Source organism: Pyxicephalus adspersus, chromosome 9, assembly GCF_032062135.1.
Source record: "Pyxicephalus adspersus chromosome 9, UCB_Pads_2.0, whole genome shotgun sequence".
NCBI lineage: Eukaryota > Metazoa > Chordata > Amphibia > Anura > Pyxicephalidae > Pyxicephalus > Pyxicephalus adspersus.
The window spans coordinates 43804636-43821336 of record NC_092866.1 but is presented as its reverse complement, the minus strand read 5'-3'; the positions used below and the strand labels follow the sequence as shown (position 1 = coordinate 43821336).

The following is a 16701-nucleotide window of genomic DNA, read 5'->3' as shown; positions in this document are numbered from 1 at the left end:
TAATCATCTTTCCATGAAACAAATCACTTATTACTTCTTAAAAACAAATTGTAATCAATGTTGTTTATCTTACCAGGTCGCTATTTCCTCTGGCAAGTACTCTACCCTGGGTATTGGATCATTGCTGTAAAACAAAAGAAAGATAATAAATAGTTTATGAACTTTTTGTTTCCCATTTGATTATGTTGTTGTTCTTGATTGACATGCTTGTTATATGCATGATCCTACACCATAAAAACATAAAGGTGTGAAAGGGCTTTTAGTTACATGTTTTTTTACCTTCTCTAGTTTTCACTAGACTTCATATGCTTTTTGTGACCATTTTAAAGGATTACTACTATCCAGGATAAGAGGGAGTATTTGTGGGAAATCTGAACGTTAGATCTTAGAATCTAAAAAAGAAAAGTTTGTGCACATTTTTCCTTTCTCAAATAAAAGCAGACTTGTTCTTTAAAGAGAATATATAACGTTATTCCATTTTTATTCAATGGCTGTCTTGGTGAATTCAAATTGTATTACCAAATTCCATGTATTTCCTAAGGCATTTTCAGGTTCCCATTGGCAGAAGGTAATCATTATGTACGTGCAATTACTTCTACTACAGAGCCGTAGCCTAAATCACACTCCTGACCTCCTCATGAATCCTGCAATTATCCGTCTACAAATCTAGCCGACAACACCCAGTGGTAATTGTGTATTGCTTGCAGTAATGTGTTCTACTGTATTTTCTATATTGTTGATTTCTTTATGATTTTATAATATTACAGAACAGAGCTTGATGTTTTACTCCTATTTATATTTTAATTATAAGCTTATTTTATTTAATTCTTGAATATTCCTCCCTGCAGAGGTACACATCAAGTTTAAAGGTCAGTAAACTGATGCACAGATTGGGGAAAATCAAATTAGATGTTGGCCAATTTAGATTTTTTTTGTTTTTTCTTTTCTAGAGGTATAGCACCCAAGCAAGGGGCTTGAGTACTGAGGACTTACCTGTAAATTGCTTGTGCCCCATATGGGCAGGTACATTGGTATTCCGGTTTTATAGAAGTTTAATAGAAGTCTATATATTTTCCCTGCTGAAGCAGAATTATCCACACACATTTTATTTGTTTCTAGATAACTTAAATTCCAACTTTTCAATTCTGTATGGTTTGGGAAGTCAGAAAGTGACTCTTTGACCCTGCACCCCTGTCAACTACTCCACTTCTACATTCTATCATTCATGAAAACATGAGAAGGGAACTGTGCCTGGGATCCCCGCATATGGACTGGCTTATGGATATAATTTATAGGCAGTTCCACTCAGCTGCAGTACAAGAAGGAAAAATGTTGTCACCTTCTTCAGGGATCCAGCATATTTTGAGGGTGCTCTTTGGATATATTAGTGGACCCATTGGTAAGTGTAAGGCACATGGATGGATATTAGTTATAATACCACATAGTTTTACTTAAGGGCCTTAACCATACATTCAGCACAAAGAAAAAGTGAAATAAACACATCAAGGTTTAGGAATTAAAAAGGAACCCTCCCTATTTGCAAGATTACATAATACAAGAGGGTCTTGTAACCACAAATTTGCATATTCAATATAATAATGATGAATTTGAGCACTGGAAGCAGAGTATGGGAATGTCACAATATCCAAAAAGCATAGTAAGGCTTAGTAGATTCACCAAGGGTGTAACATGCCTATTTTTATAGTTATAGTGAGTGACATTCAGCAAACATTCACTGCAGGTGCATAAATTGCAAAAAAAAAGACACACCAGAAATTAATGTTGAGTGAATGTTACATTCAGTGCTTTATAGGTATACTATCTTGGTAAAAATCAGGTGAAGTGGCTTCAGGGAATTAAAAAAAGAAGCAGAAAAATAGCACAGATTGGTAAATGCAACCAAGCAATAGATCAGTTCCTGCAATCAAACAGATAAGTCGTCGGTGGAGTGGGTTTTAAAAATGTTCTATTCTTTAAATAATTATAATATAATTTACTGTACATATAAAATGTTTTTCATTGTCTTACTGTTTGTATTTGAAGGCTATATCAGCAATCATCTTTCTCCTTTTCCGATATTCCTCGTCAGAGAAACCCTGTAAGGAATAACAAGACCAATCAACGTTCTGCATGATATCAAATAGCATATTGATCTAAAGAGAACTCGTCACAATTAAATTATGGAAACTGCCTCATCTTTTTGATAACAGCTCCATCTTTCCTCATATACATGATGAACAGTAACAAACATTCAGCCAGAGAAATGGCAGCAGACTTAATAGGTACATGATTGTAACTCATGGAGAAGTAAAGAAGAGTGCAGTTCCATGGCCTTCATCTACAATGGCAGTTCACTTGTTGCATTCTGCAAGGTTACTTTTAAATAGGCTTTACGCATTCATTTTTTTGGAACAGAAGTGTTAACGTTTTTTCCCCTTGCATGTAATTTAGTATTCTTTGTAAAAATCAATTTTCACCACATTTACTAAGTTATGTGAATATTTCTTTGCAGAGTAATATTTTATTGTGCTAAGTGAACACACTAAACCCCACTGACTTTAATGGTGACATTTTGTCAAAAGCTCCCAATGTTTTCAGACATTTTTAAGAATAAAAACTATTCATTTAATCTACTGTTCGGACATTGACCAATAACCTGATTTAAACTATAACAAAAGACAACATTTTTAAGGTTTGGGTAGTGTGATAAGCAGTTAACCACTGTCAAGTTAATATTGATGTCTGTATACCCATTAAAAAATTCAACCCCTCTAGTTGTTCTGATCACAAGTGTCAGCTGAATAAAATTAGGGGTGAATCGAACAAAACAGGCAACTAAATCTTGGTCGACACTGCCAAGAAATAGGAAATTATACCCAGAAAAACAAAAATTCACCATGAGCAGGGCAAAAGAGTTTTTGCATGTCTCCTCTGCCAAAAACCTCTATCTTTTTGTTTTTTGAATTTAGCTCTACTTTAAGTCCGCAGGATAGAAAGCAAAGGGACATCTCTGTAAAGAGGCACAAAAAAACTGACCTCGGTCTATTTATTTTATAATGAAAAATGTTTGGTTTAGATATACTTAAAGTTTTATATGACTCTAAATTTTTAACTAATAATTAAGTTTTAAAGTAGTTTTGGATCCACCTCAAACATTTCATGTTGCTTGCTCTCCCAAATTTGTATTTAGCTAACTGTAGAGATTTTAGTTTAGACACTGGAAAGGATGAATTGGCTGCAACTAGAACCGAGTATACACATATTTCTAAAATAACATTTTTACTCCAAGCTATATAATAGTAATACTAAAAGTTTGAAGCTGCACTTGCTGATTTGCTGAACTGCTGCATTTATCTGTAGTAATGCTCATAGTGAACAGTGCATACCTCTCCTGTTTAATTTAGGATGCCAATTAAAAAGAATGACAACGAGGGTGTAGTATTGATTGGGAAAGCTGCCACAATAATACAGATTGATAGAATAGATGGCTAGAAAAGAGCGCAGAACTGCCAGAGGGTTACCATCATTCCTTGCCTGATTATTATTATTAATATTAAATGTTTCAGAATATTATGGTGATTTGTTCAACTTACCGGGTGATCTAAGTCTAAGTCTGGATCAAATTTAGTAACCAAATGGTGACACTTGTCCAGATCTGCAATTCTTTTGGGAAACCAATGAACTGCCAAGGCAAGAAAGAGCTATTGTTACAATTGTGTGGCAACAGGAAGACCTAGATCTGACATGGAGACAGATTGGGAAAATTAGTATAACTTGCATACAAACTAAGTATGAATAAATATATTATTATAGCATTTATGTTTGTGTTTATGTTCATATAGAAACCCAAAAAGGTGCTCACTGCTCCCTTCAACCCCCTCCTTCAAAATAGTAACTGTCATCCCCCATGTCCTTAATGTCACACATTTCCTAATAAGAATAGTATAGCTATTCTTAATTTCTTGTTACATGTGTGACCATGAAACAAATGTGTTATTCTCAAAGCGAGAAGAATATTTATAAGACTAAGTACTAAGTACAAGAAGCTTAGTGCAAACATATGTATGCTGTTGCAAGGTTTGCCACCATGCTGTTTTTAATTTAAACTTAAGCTTCACTAATTAAAACCTTCCTACATGGAGGCCAGTGTTACATCTGGAGCTGAAGGAAGAGTAGTGAACCACATGGAGAGAAAACGACCAATGGCAGTTTATAGCAGTCCTAGATAATCCGGATTTACCTATATAACCTTTACCTTTTATAAAAGGGAAGCAGGTGATTCAACCAACAAACATCTATCTGTAACCAAAACAATGTTTGGTTAATGCAATCTTTCATTAAAAAAACAAAAACTTCAGGACTCTCTTCTACATTCCAGAGAGACAGATGTGGCCCAATGTTAGGTATATTAATTTGCAACTAAAGCCAAACTTTTCCTTTTCCTTTTAAAAGGAAGTACTTCTTTCTTTAAAAATCAGTACCTGGAATAGATAAACTCAATTTATTTTGTCATCTCAGGGAGGTTGAGCAGGTTAAATGTGCAGGACTAAAGCTGCGTACACACCTGCAATTTTTCTCGTTGGAAAGGATCTTTCACGATCCTTTCCAACGAGAAAAGACTGCACGATGCATGAACGATGCTGTACATACAGCACTGTTCTGCTCTATGGAGAGGGGAGGGGGAGAGCGACGGAGCGGCACCCTGCTGCGCGCTCTCCCCTTCCCTTTCATTAGGATCGGTCGTCGTCCATCGTCCATGGATCCGCCAGGACGGTCGTCGGACGATGGACGACGACCGACTGTACACACGGCAGATTTTCGCCCGATAATTGGCCGATACCGATTATCGGGCGAGAAAAATTTGCCGTGTGTACGTAGCTTAAGACTATGTACACACGCCAGATTTTAGTTGTTGGAAAGGATTGTGAAAGAGAAAAGGATGAAGGATGCATGAATGAGCGCTACATAGTAGTGCTACATGCTACATACAACACTGTTCTGCTCTATGGAGAGAGAAGGGGAAGAACGAGCAGGCAGCACCCCGCTGTGCTCTCTCCTTTTCACTTGCATTGCAGCTGTTCAACTTTCGTTGTTCATGAACAACATGGGATGGCCGCTGTAAACGTCAGAGTCATAGCCGATACTGGCCCTGAGGCAAGAATTGGGCGAGAATCATATGACGCGTGTACATAGCCTTAGGTCCTCCCTGGTGGGGAAGAATGTTCCTTGGATGTACAAAGAGAAAAAGATAAGCTTCCAACATCAGTGCAAACAAACCAGGAAGACAGCCAGTACAGCTCTCGATTGGAACAGGATATGGCCTAACCACAAAATGTGTCTGCTACAACCACAAATGTATCATAAAATTGGAGGAATTGTGTTTTTGTTTTGGGGTCAATGCAATTCATTTGGGCAATAAGGAGTGGGGACACAGCTTTTTATTATCATATGCTATGCCATACCATACCCCTGCTTTAAAGTGGACCTATAACGAAATTTGTTACTTTACATAAAAGGGTAGACAACCCCTTTATGTAAACTAAAAATATTTTTTCAAAAACCCTTTAACTATAAAAAGAGGGTGGGAGAGAAGACCCTTCTCTTTTGTCTTTACCGCTGTGGCAGTAAAGACATAATGGGAATGCAGAGCCTCCTGGGATACTCACGCCATGCATTACGGGAGGTTTCTAGCTGCTGCTTCATTTACTGTAATGAAAAATGCAGATCTCACGCATGCGCAGAGAGATTTTTTTTACTATTTACAGCAGGCTACATCACCTGATATCAAGACTGGGCTATGCGAAATTGGTGACATAGCCAGAAGAAGGAAGAAAACAGAGGAAGATGGCAGAGCCTGGTGCGGAGGATTACAGAGCGGCGTGGTATCCAAATGAGGACAACGCCAGAGGAATCAGGGAGTAGAGGTGAGTTTGGTTTTTTTTTGGTTTTGTTCCACTTTAGGTAAAGTTTAGACAGAACATACCTTTTATCTCTTTAGTAGTCCTAACATCATCTGACACTCTTTTAATTGAGCTCATTAGTGTGTTGAGATCAGAGCGATGAACCTCACATCGTACAAAGTATTCTACGTCTGATGATGATGTTTTCTTTGGAAGTCGAGTCTCCAGGTGCTGTATTTTAGCTTCAAATGTCTGGAATACAGGAAAATTAAAGGCAAAGAATGATAAACATGAATTATTTATATTGTGTGTTTAGATTTTTTTTTTTATCCAAAAAGTTTTTCACTGTCCTAGAAGCTAAAGGTAAAGTAGGTGAGTTAAACGACACAGTATTGGAAGACTTATAGAGCCTGAAGCACCATTTGCTTTGTTGGACCCAATCCATCTGTTCATGACCAAGTTTATGATCCGTTTGTAGACCAAGTTTGGAAAATACCATATGTAACCTGATTGATCCAGAGAAGTGGACTCTAGGGAATGGTAACAAACATCCATCCCTCTAAATGACAAGACTGCAGTATGCGCAATAAAAGCCTACTTATGTACATTATATATACCTATATAGTCCCCTAGGACAGCAAGTGCCTACAAGTCCATCCTCTCTTATGAAAACTCAGGGAGGAACCCAGCTCTAACCATCTGCATGAGTTCTCAAACTTAACCTGGATGTTTCAGCTCTTTTAAACACTTTTATACATGAAACTAACTGGTCAACAAGGCTAAAGTTTTAAATAGGGATTGGGTTTAACTGACATCCAATTGCGTAGTCATGGTCAACTGTTGTCACCATCAGTAAACTCTAGGCCACATACCTAGGCATTTGGTCACATGGTGTAGCACATCATAATTTACATTGGTTCCCCAACTGGAGACCCCATGCTAGGACAAAATATCTAGAATTTTTAGAAGAACAAAATATAGCTTATTGGAAAATTGTGGTTATAGCTTCAAAAATACAAAATTATATATATACATTTGTTAGAACTTTTGAACTCCAAATTCTAAAAACACAATTTATTTCCCATCTTTGAAGCTCTGCACGGAACAGTTGCTGGCGTGTTTACAGCTGTTTTTCCCTGGCTAATAGAGCAAAGGATAATCCATTTTTCAATCTGAATATGTCTTTTTATTAAGTCAATGTGCAAAGACTCTCCATTTTCACAAGATCTGAGGCCCATATTCTGGACTCTATTTATTTTGGATTTAACACGGCAAACACAAGTAAAGTTAATCCTCCAAATATGCTTTAATGAAGACAATGTCCTATACCAATAATGATACATGAAAAGTTCATTAACACATAACTAATGTGTGTGTGAATCTCTAGAAGCCAAAAAAATGTCAGTGATCGGAATATTTGTGTATGTGCTTGCTTTGTGAAACTAGATCTGTAGATCTGAGCATTGTGTATCATACATTCCAGATGAATTTTGTCAATATATAAACATTGCTATTCACTTTGAAAGCCAAAAATGATAAGATAAAGATGGATATCCCAATAGGAGATAAAGCACCAAAACTGTAATATTCATCATTAACAATCCTGAAATTTTCCTGCATTATTTTTTTTTTTTTTTACATGTCTACAGTTTGATGACCACTATCCGTGAATTTGTTTCCTCTGAGCCCAGATCATCCAGACCTTTCTGTGACTAGACAGTGAAAAGAGAATCAACATTGTGATGAGATCATCATCTCTGCTGTACGTAGACTAATGTAGGTTGATAACAGGTCAAAATTAAATACCCTCCCTGCTTCCAATAAATAATATAGATTTATTAATGTAATATTAATTACAGAGTTGCATTAAACAGTGTCTACAGGTGAGCTTCAAGATTTTTTTTCTATTGATTTATGCTACAATGCATGCCAGTTATGCATTATAAACTCAATAGTACAAGCACTGTTTATGTAGTATTTTGCATCAGCATTGAGGGCATTGGGCCTGATTTATTAAAGTTCTCCAAGGCTGGAGAAGATACGTTTACATCAGTGAAGCTGTGTGATCCAGCATACCTGGAATGGATTTGCTAGCAAATACTTTCAATTCTGGACCAGATCTGTTCCAGGTTTGCTGGATCTCCCATCTTCACTACTGAAAGTGTATCTTCTCCAGCCTTAGAGTGCTTTAATAAAACGGGGCCTTTGCATCTGTTACATGCCAAGGTACTAAGATTACATCTTCTGGCATTTCCCCCTTTTTTAGATTTTTATTTTTTTCTTTAATTCCCCCCTCCCATCCCCTTTGAAAAATATCAGCTTGATGTAGCAAAAATGTAGGCCAGTATCCCAAAGCCTGGGCTTGGAAATATGTGGCCCTCCTGCAAAGCCAGTCCAGCACATATCCCACTCAAGAATGGTGTAGAAGTTATAAGAAGGGGCTTCTTCTGAAAAAATGAAAACACTTCCTTTCAATACATAGGCCCAATAGTATCTAAAATTGGGTGTAACCAAGTAGAGCAGGAAGGTCATTAATGGGGTTTCAATGTGCCAATTTGTTCCCCAAAGTTCTCAGAAAGGAAGTAAGTTAGCCAATCATTGCAATATGGAACTGACAAAGGAACTCATTGGTCAATGATACCATAAGCTTATATATTTTTGTGCAGATATGAGGTGCTATACAAGGAAGGGTTAACACAGCTGGGTACACAGTGTGTGCTAGAGGCACCACAAAGCTGCTCCTCCTGCTTTATTTGTGTGGCACTTATCTGCACATTAATGCATTACCACTAATGTGACAGCACTGATCGCATTACCAGAGCGAGGACAGCAAAAGATAACTGGCACATACACAGGGAAATTACATTACTGCTGTCTGCCTCCCAATCCCAGCCAGAGGGCACATCATTGACTGTCTCAAAGACAATGCAGGACATCTCACTACAAGTATCACTTTACTTCTCTTGCATATGGTAAGGACAAATCACCATGATACTATATATATATATATTGGAGAGGCAGCAGGGGCTCCTTTCTTTGGAATATTACTTGGTTGTGGATACTGGGCTCCTACTGTCACATTTAATCAGATCACTGTCATCTTTCAAAGTATGACCTGATGTATAAATATATTCCTAATAAATAACTGGTTTTGCTGTTGGTGAGGACCTTTGCTTTTTCATAACGACATTTGGCAAGTAAAAAAAGACGCAAATGACAGAAGATCCCATCTTTTGGAATGTCCTAATATTAAATACACATTGATAATACTGAATCAATATTATTCATTACATGCTTATTGACAGATTACCATCTATACTTGAATATTAACTGATCTGAAGATGGACCAAGGTACCTACTTTTACCTGAGAAAACAAGAATACTACACTGACTCAAGTATAAACCTAGGGCAAAAAATGTGGCTGTCACTGCTAACAATCAAAACACTAAACATCAACATAAATACCAATAAAATTAAGGTGGAAAAATACATTCACATTATTTTTAAACATGTATTTCAAAGTGGGAAAAACTCACATGGGCTCAGTCTCTTTATGTCTTTTCCCCCTTTTACAAATTAAAATATTTTGTACTTTTTAGTTAGTCATGGGGAGTAACTTGCTTTTAAATAGATATGTGTGCATTATTATTGACCAGTTGATGGCGCTTTGACCTCATGTAAAGTGTGTAACACTCTTGGATAGTTTGAGTTTGTTATACACTTTACATGAGTGCACAGCACCATCTAGTGATGTGACTCAAGTATAAACTGAGATTCTTTTTCTAATAGTATTTTAAGGTAAAAAAAATCTATTATAGACACATGATGGAAGAACCTAACTGTTACTGCCATACTAACACCTGAAAAGGCTTTGTGGTAAGAGGGTTACCTAATACAATGTTGATTGAAAAATATTGTGGTTTTATGGACTGTAATCTAGTCTTAGCAAGCATTTTAAGCATTTATTTCCTAAAACCAGACCTTTAAGCTGGCCATACAAATTCAAACCTGCTTGTACAATCTTTTTCAGGATAATCAATATCAACTCAATACCAATCAATACAAATTCCAACAGTATAGTACATTTCCTGTGGGAGGAGCCAGAAATGCCAGTTGTTGAAACAAACCCGTGCTTTACCCATGGGAGAAAAAGTCACAAGTTTGCTTTTAAACTCCCAAAAAAAAATCACCTTTACCTTGTTTACTTGCTATTCCATTTCATAGGAAATTACCAGGTATGGAGGAGCATGTTACTCTCTCCCGTTCATTATATGTAAAAGCACTGGTGCTTTGCTCAAACTTGGCATTTGGAGACACAACCCTGTATATGCTTCACCTAGAGCCCAGTATAGAAAAAATAGGTTTACATCCCATGTCCATGTTCACTTTATACTGGTAGGATTCACCTTGGAAGTAGATTGGCATTGGATAGTTGAGTCTCCGGAGAACAGCACAGAAAGTGAGTATTACAGCGAAATATTCATTTTTCTACTATTCAAGTATCTAGTGGCCTGTGGATGTACAAAGTTGGTGAATAGATTTAACAGAATTGATTTAATAGAGAACTTTAGCGCTCTTTCACACCTGTGATATAAAACCACACAGGTACGCAGCAAACGATGCGCTGTACTCAGAGGAGCAGCAAATCACACTACAGGTAACCAGAATTGCAAGCAGCCGCTATGGTGCGCAAGGACAAAAGCACCTTGTCACTTTTTGGGAACTGTGCCACAATCTGCTGCAGCTGCTTGAAAAAAAGGTTCCCAACAACACCCATTACCTTGAATGGGAGCAGTTGGGACCGCAGTTCAGATCTTCAGCAGAACACTGCAGCTTACAGGCAGACTGAAATGGTGCAAAAACTTCTTAATGATCACCATCCAGCTCTGCATCCAAATATGTACAAGCAAAGCAAAGAGCCTAATCTCATTTAGTAAATCAACCTCCATCTTTTAAAACTAGAATATACATTTTGTGTGTCTTTATGCATACTAATTTTAGAAGGAAAAAAATAAACAGTGATATCAGAGTTTATTCTACAAGTAAAGAATTATATCCATATTTCTTTTTTCATTTAGCAAGCATGTGCCAGAAACGTTTAATTCATGTTTAGCCGTGTCTTTGTTAAGAAGACAAACTCCCATACTTAATTAAAACCTTCAGACTTCTGACATTTCTGTGAATGTCATTTTGCCAAGGTCACCGTGACTTCGTGACATAACCCTATAGGCAAGGCAGGATGTCCGCACCATGACATAATGCAGACATGAGTCACATCCTTCTGCTCGAGGAATAAAATATAACTTTTATTTTCGGAGTATGAGGTCTGCACTGGAGTATGGGATTTTCTTTCATAAAAATATTGCCAAAGCTTCCTTATTTAATAATTCTCTAACACCTGCAGTGATACTACTGAACAATGTAGTTCTAATATTCTTGCAGTCTCCTATCCCCGGTATGAATACTGTAAGCTATCACTATATTGGCAGAAAATAAAAGAAAATGAATATTGTTTCTAAAGGTTCATTTACCATACTTCCATTCTTTTTTTCTGTCAGTAATAAATCTTTTAGATCAGTGTTCCCTGTGTTGTGAACTAGGGTTCCATGGAGCCCTGGGGAACAGTTTGTGACGCTCAGGTCAGTTTAACAGATACCAATGAACTTTTTGGCTGTAAGGGTGTCATTCTTCCCAATGGCCAGCATTGTAGGAAGCATTTTTCCTTTAAGCAATACACTATGTACTGAGCTGTGGACATGGTTATTATGGCAAGAGTTCCCTAAGACCAGAAAATATTTTAGGGGTTCCCCCATATTAATATGGTCAAGAAACACTGCTTTAGACCCTACCTATACTATCAAAAGAGTCACATATCCAGAACAAGCAAAAAATACTCCAGGTCCTAGACTCCCAAGGTCAGGATCAAAGGAGCAGTCCCTGAGGCATAAATATCCACAGAAAATTTTCTGAATGGGGCAAGATTTCCTGTGAACTACAGAAGTATTACATGTTAGCCGATACTAACAGTACTTTATTTGTTAAGCTTACTTTATTATTTTATATAATTAGCATTTCTGATCACAAATTATAACATGCAGGGGTACAGGAATATAAAGAGATAAAAGTTGTGAGACTTTGGGCATTAAGAAGATCTTCCTTATCTTACTTATATAGCTCATTGCATTTTTAAGAACCATTTAAAGTAGTACTAAACCTTAAAATAAAAATAATTGGGAGTTGGCGTGTGTATGACCTTTGCATCCCCCATTGCTGGAATTGTAAATCTCCCGTGGACATGTGCAGGAATAACATCATTTTGGCTTGGCCAATCAAGATGACCAAAGAGTTCTGGGTGAAAAGGAGCAAGGGCAGGTGACTTTAGTTCCACATTAAGAAAACAAATCTATGGATTACTTCCATTCTGTTCCTTTATAACACTGACTTGGAATTCTGTTTGCATCCTACCTCAAACACTTTCAGTGTACGGGATAGTGAAGATGGTTTAGTTCCTTTGAGGGAGAAGAGAATGTTGACAATGGCTTTGCCATCCTTCTCTTCAAACACTAGGGAGTCAGAGCATTCTGTTGCCTCTGCTGCCGCTGCTGCTGCTGCTGCCGCTGCTTCCCTTTCCTTCCGAGCATCTTCTATCAAACTCTGCCTCCTGCCCAAGAATCGGGGAGACTGCAAAAACAAAAAAAGCACAGCCAGCAATAAACATATACGTAGTAAACATCACAAAAAAAAATCTTATACAAGAGTTTCTAATAAAACTCATAATACCATAAATAGAAGTTTACATATTTGTTAAAATCAAAAAAAGAAACCCCTTCAAATAGGTCAGAATAAACCGTTATTGGCAAAATGGATTATCTGTTCAATTTTCCAACAAAGCATAGGTAAACCAAAAAGATAAAATAACAATAACATAACAAGTGTCATTTCAAAAGTAATTTTTAAACTGCACCTTTAAAAATAATAACTGGTCATCCTGCCATGAAGTTTAAGGATTCCTATTATAGAGACAACATTTTGTTTCTATTTCCCAATTATGCCCCAATAATGTCACCCTATACCAAGTGATTCTCAGACTAAAAGGGTTTTATCACCTTCTATGAATATTTTGAATTGTTAATTTTTTTTAGTTTAGTGTTTTATGTATTTGTGTTTTCCTTTTTCAATATTTGAAAATTATTTTTGTATTTCACTTTATGTTTTGTGTTACCTGTCTGTAATTTTTTTCTAGAAAAAAAAAACAAACAAAAAGCTCATAAAAACTTGTTTTGTAAATTCTGCAGAACAAAAGCCAGATCAGTGAATACATTGGAAAGAAAAGCAAAACTTGCAAATGACTCAGATTTTGATGAATTGATTGCATTACCCGATTTGTTGCTGTTGGCAATAACTATAATTTTCTGCTCATCCTCTTTTCTCAAGTTTTAGCATGTTTTTTGCAGGACAGGTGTCTCTATTGGGTATACAACCAACAAGTAATGCACACTGCTTTTTGTCTGTATGTCTTGTACTACTTTTAGTGGCTCTCAACAGGTAAAAGATGCATTGTTTGGTATTATGGTATAATGCAGGAACCGAAAAAGGACAATGCAGAGTTACAATGGCATTTTCTCTATTACTTGTGATTTTAGAGGGCTCTATTTGATTAATGATGTCTATATGCAGGTAGGGTTGCCACCTTCTTTAGGGGATAAGAAAACAGATAAATGAATGTTTCTATTATTATTATAACCTGTGCAACAAGTGGGCAGAATTGTTATATACGGACCAAGTGGCAACCTTACATACAGCACAATTTTATATATCTGAAGGAAGAAACATAGTTCAAGGTGGTCTGTGCCCCCCCCCCCCTTATTCCCCATTTAAGTCTTAATTTGTGGCATCTTGCACAGAGTACTGACCCCATGCCATCTTAGCTGAAATACAAATGAAAATATCTGACTGTTCTATATAGTTGTCCTACAAGCAGGGTACTTGGAATAGACAACTATTTAACTATTTAATCCTGCTGCAATACACAAGTGTTACTGTCAGTGTTACTGTTTTTTTTTTTTAATTTGTGGGTTTATAATCTGATCTTTTAAGACACATTTTTTTACTATAGAAAAACAAAATGGGGAAATAAACATTTAATATTAGGCGCATTCAATCCCTGTTGTCCATAATGACATTACACAGCCACAATACATGTATCTAGAGAACATGGGGCTGATGTACAAATAAATGCATGGTATATCTTAAATAAAAGAAATAACTCAAATCATTCAATTATGTTCAATCAAAAATGTTTTTTTTTATATAATAATACCAAGTCACATTTGTTTTTACAGGAAATGGAACTAACTTGGGTTACTTTACAAACAGAACAGAAGTTGCTTACTTGGCTTAACTATTATAAGGAAGTTGTGTTCATAATGAATATCCAACATTTCTCTTACTGGATATCCAACATGAACACAACTTCCTTATAATGATGAAGCCAAGTGAGCAGCCTCTGTTCTATTTGTAAAGTAACCACAATTAGTTCCATTTCCTTTAAATACAAATGTGACTTGGTATTATTGTGCCCTATGGATTTGAAGCTTGACTTCTAAGGATATGCTAAGGTTAATGAACGTGTATGTAAAGTATGTAAGGGTTATATCTGTCTCATGTTCTTTTTTGCTATCTTTGTATTATTGGAGAGATTTCCCTTAATGTCCTGTCCCGGAGACTCTATCCAAAATCTCTCCAAAATGAGAAGCATTCCCATTGTAGATAGTTGTCACAGGGACATTTTTCCCATTTAAGATTTGCACTTATGTCCACAACAGTCCCACCTGGAAAAATAGAGGTCAATGGTGACACAAGCAGCAATAAAACTACACCTGGTCTGGTCATTTAACTATCTTGAATCTAGAACATCATACATTATTATTATTATTATTATTATTATTATTATTATAAAACTGTATTTATAAAGCACTAACATATTACACAGTAACTCTGTATTACATTTCTAAAGATACATATGTGCTTGATAATTGTTGCATGAGACAAATCGCAATTGTTTCAGGTGAAAATCTAGCAAGCATTGTAGTTCTCCGATTTTGTTTGGTGATCTGGCGGATCACTAAATGACCAATCAGGACCACAATTGTCATTTTCTGTAGAGGAGGATGTCTCCTATTCATCCCCCTGCCTCTATTGAACTAAACTACACAGTGTGCTTATTGGTTCCATTGTCACTGGAAATGATCACAAAAGTTTGTTTTAAATAACAGCAATTCGGCATGTGTAGATATTTAAAAAACTGTCAGCCCCAAGTCTACATACACACGTCAAATGATTGTTGTCTTGGTGTGCTCATCTCAACATGTGTACAGCAGCCTCCCGGCATCATTTATCAATCTGCATTGGTGGATTGATGAATGAGCAGTTGGAAACAGCCAGTGTGCATTCTTATAGAGAAGAGCTCAGCAGGGTGCTGCCAGCTTATCCTCCGCTCTTTCTTCATTCATTTATCACTGGAAGTGATCACAAAAGATCATTTCCAACAACAGAAATGTGATGTCTATCTGACATCTGAATTGATGAAATCAGGATACAATCAGAGAAATAGGGAAAATGTACTTGGGAGCAGTAAGTTAAAAAGTGTAATAAAAATCTTTATATAAAATATACTGACTCTGACATTCAGCAGGATTCTCTGATAGAGGAATTTACAGGTCAATCTGTTTTTTACATGAGTGATTGACTTCACTGGGGAATATTGATGAATATCAGATTCACTACTTTATAAATGGACTCAGTTTTGTTTTTTTAGGTTGGCTTCTGCTTAAAAATAAAAACACTTAAAAAGGATAAAAGTAACAATGTGCTTAGGATTGCCTTAAAAAGCATTTAAGTTTCTCACGATTTTCATATAAATAAGACAAATTAGTCAACCTACAAGAACTGGAGCAAAGACAAAAATTTGATGTCTATGCCAGCCAATTAGGTATTTCCTTTTTTCATTAAAAAAAGTCACAGTTGGAATCTGATGAGTTGTCACACAAACACTTTTCATCTAGTTTTATTACAGCAATTATTCTCAGCAAAACATTAGTTTTCCATTTAAATATTAGGAAAAAAAGGTTATCCAATGCAATGATAAAAAAAAGAAAAAAAGACAAAATATAAAGTATTATATAAAAAAGTGCAGCCCAAATGTAGATAACTTTTACAACCAATCCTGGCTGGTGGCCCCTTGCTATATTGGAACTTTTCTTTGCACAATTCTTTGCCCTGAATTTTGTTTGAAATTTTCTTTTTTTTATAATAATAATGTAGTGAATCAATGCACCACTCAAGCAGCAATAAAACTGAACATCACACAAAACCACCCAGCATGCACATCAGATCTGTTGTATAAAGTCTCCACCAGTGCAGGTGTGAGCTTCAAGCATCTATTGCACAGAATAACTTCCAGCTAATGAGCCCCTTACCAGAATGGCCTCAGCTTGTTTGGGGTCGAGTTCAGAAACAGCTCTCCTGAAGCTTTTCCCAGCAGATCCGGAGATATTTGGTGTCGGCATCACTACTCTTTTAGAAGGGTCTTGTGTGCACCTGCTCCCAGCCCCAGCTATATAGGGCTCATCAGACGTCACAGCATCCCCCCCACCACAAGCCTGAGGGAGGAGGCTGGACACTGGTCCTCTAGCACATCTCTCCCATACCTAGTGCAACCTGCTGAGCGTCTTGCTTTTCCTAAAATCCCTGTCTGATATCCTCAGAATATTCTTTGAACTATGTACAGGCGTTAGATTT

The 16701-nt window shown here is 36.6% G+C and overlaps 1 protein-coding gene across 1 annotated transcript in view; it reads right to left on the bottom strand.

Moving 5' to 3' along the window:
* TH (tyrosine hydroxylase) overlaps positions 1-16474 on the bottom strand; it is a 31458-nt gene extending 14984 nt beyond the window's left edge. The window contains exons 1-6 of the mRNA XM_072421731.1: positions 16380-16474; positions 12367-12582; positions 5984-6152; positions 3594-3682; positions 2029-2096; positions 74-124 (exon numbers count right to left, since the gene is read on the bottom strand). Of these exons, the coding sequence (XP_072277832.1) occupies positions 74-124; positions 2029-2096; positions 3594-3682; positions 5984-6152; positions 12367-12582; positions 16380-16469 (683 nt within the window). The 5' untranslated portion in view covers positions 16470-16474. The remainder of the gene's footprint in view (positions 1-73; positions 125-2028; positions 2097-3593; positions 3683-5983; positions 6153-12366; positions 12583-16379) is intronic.
* Between the last annotated feature and the right edge of the window lie 227 nt (positions 16475-16701).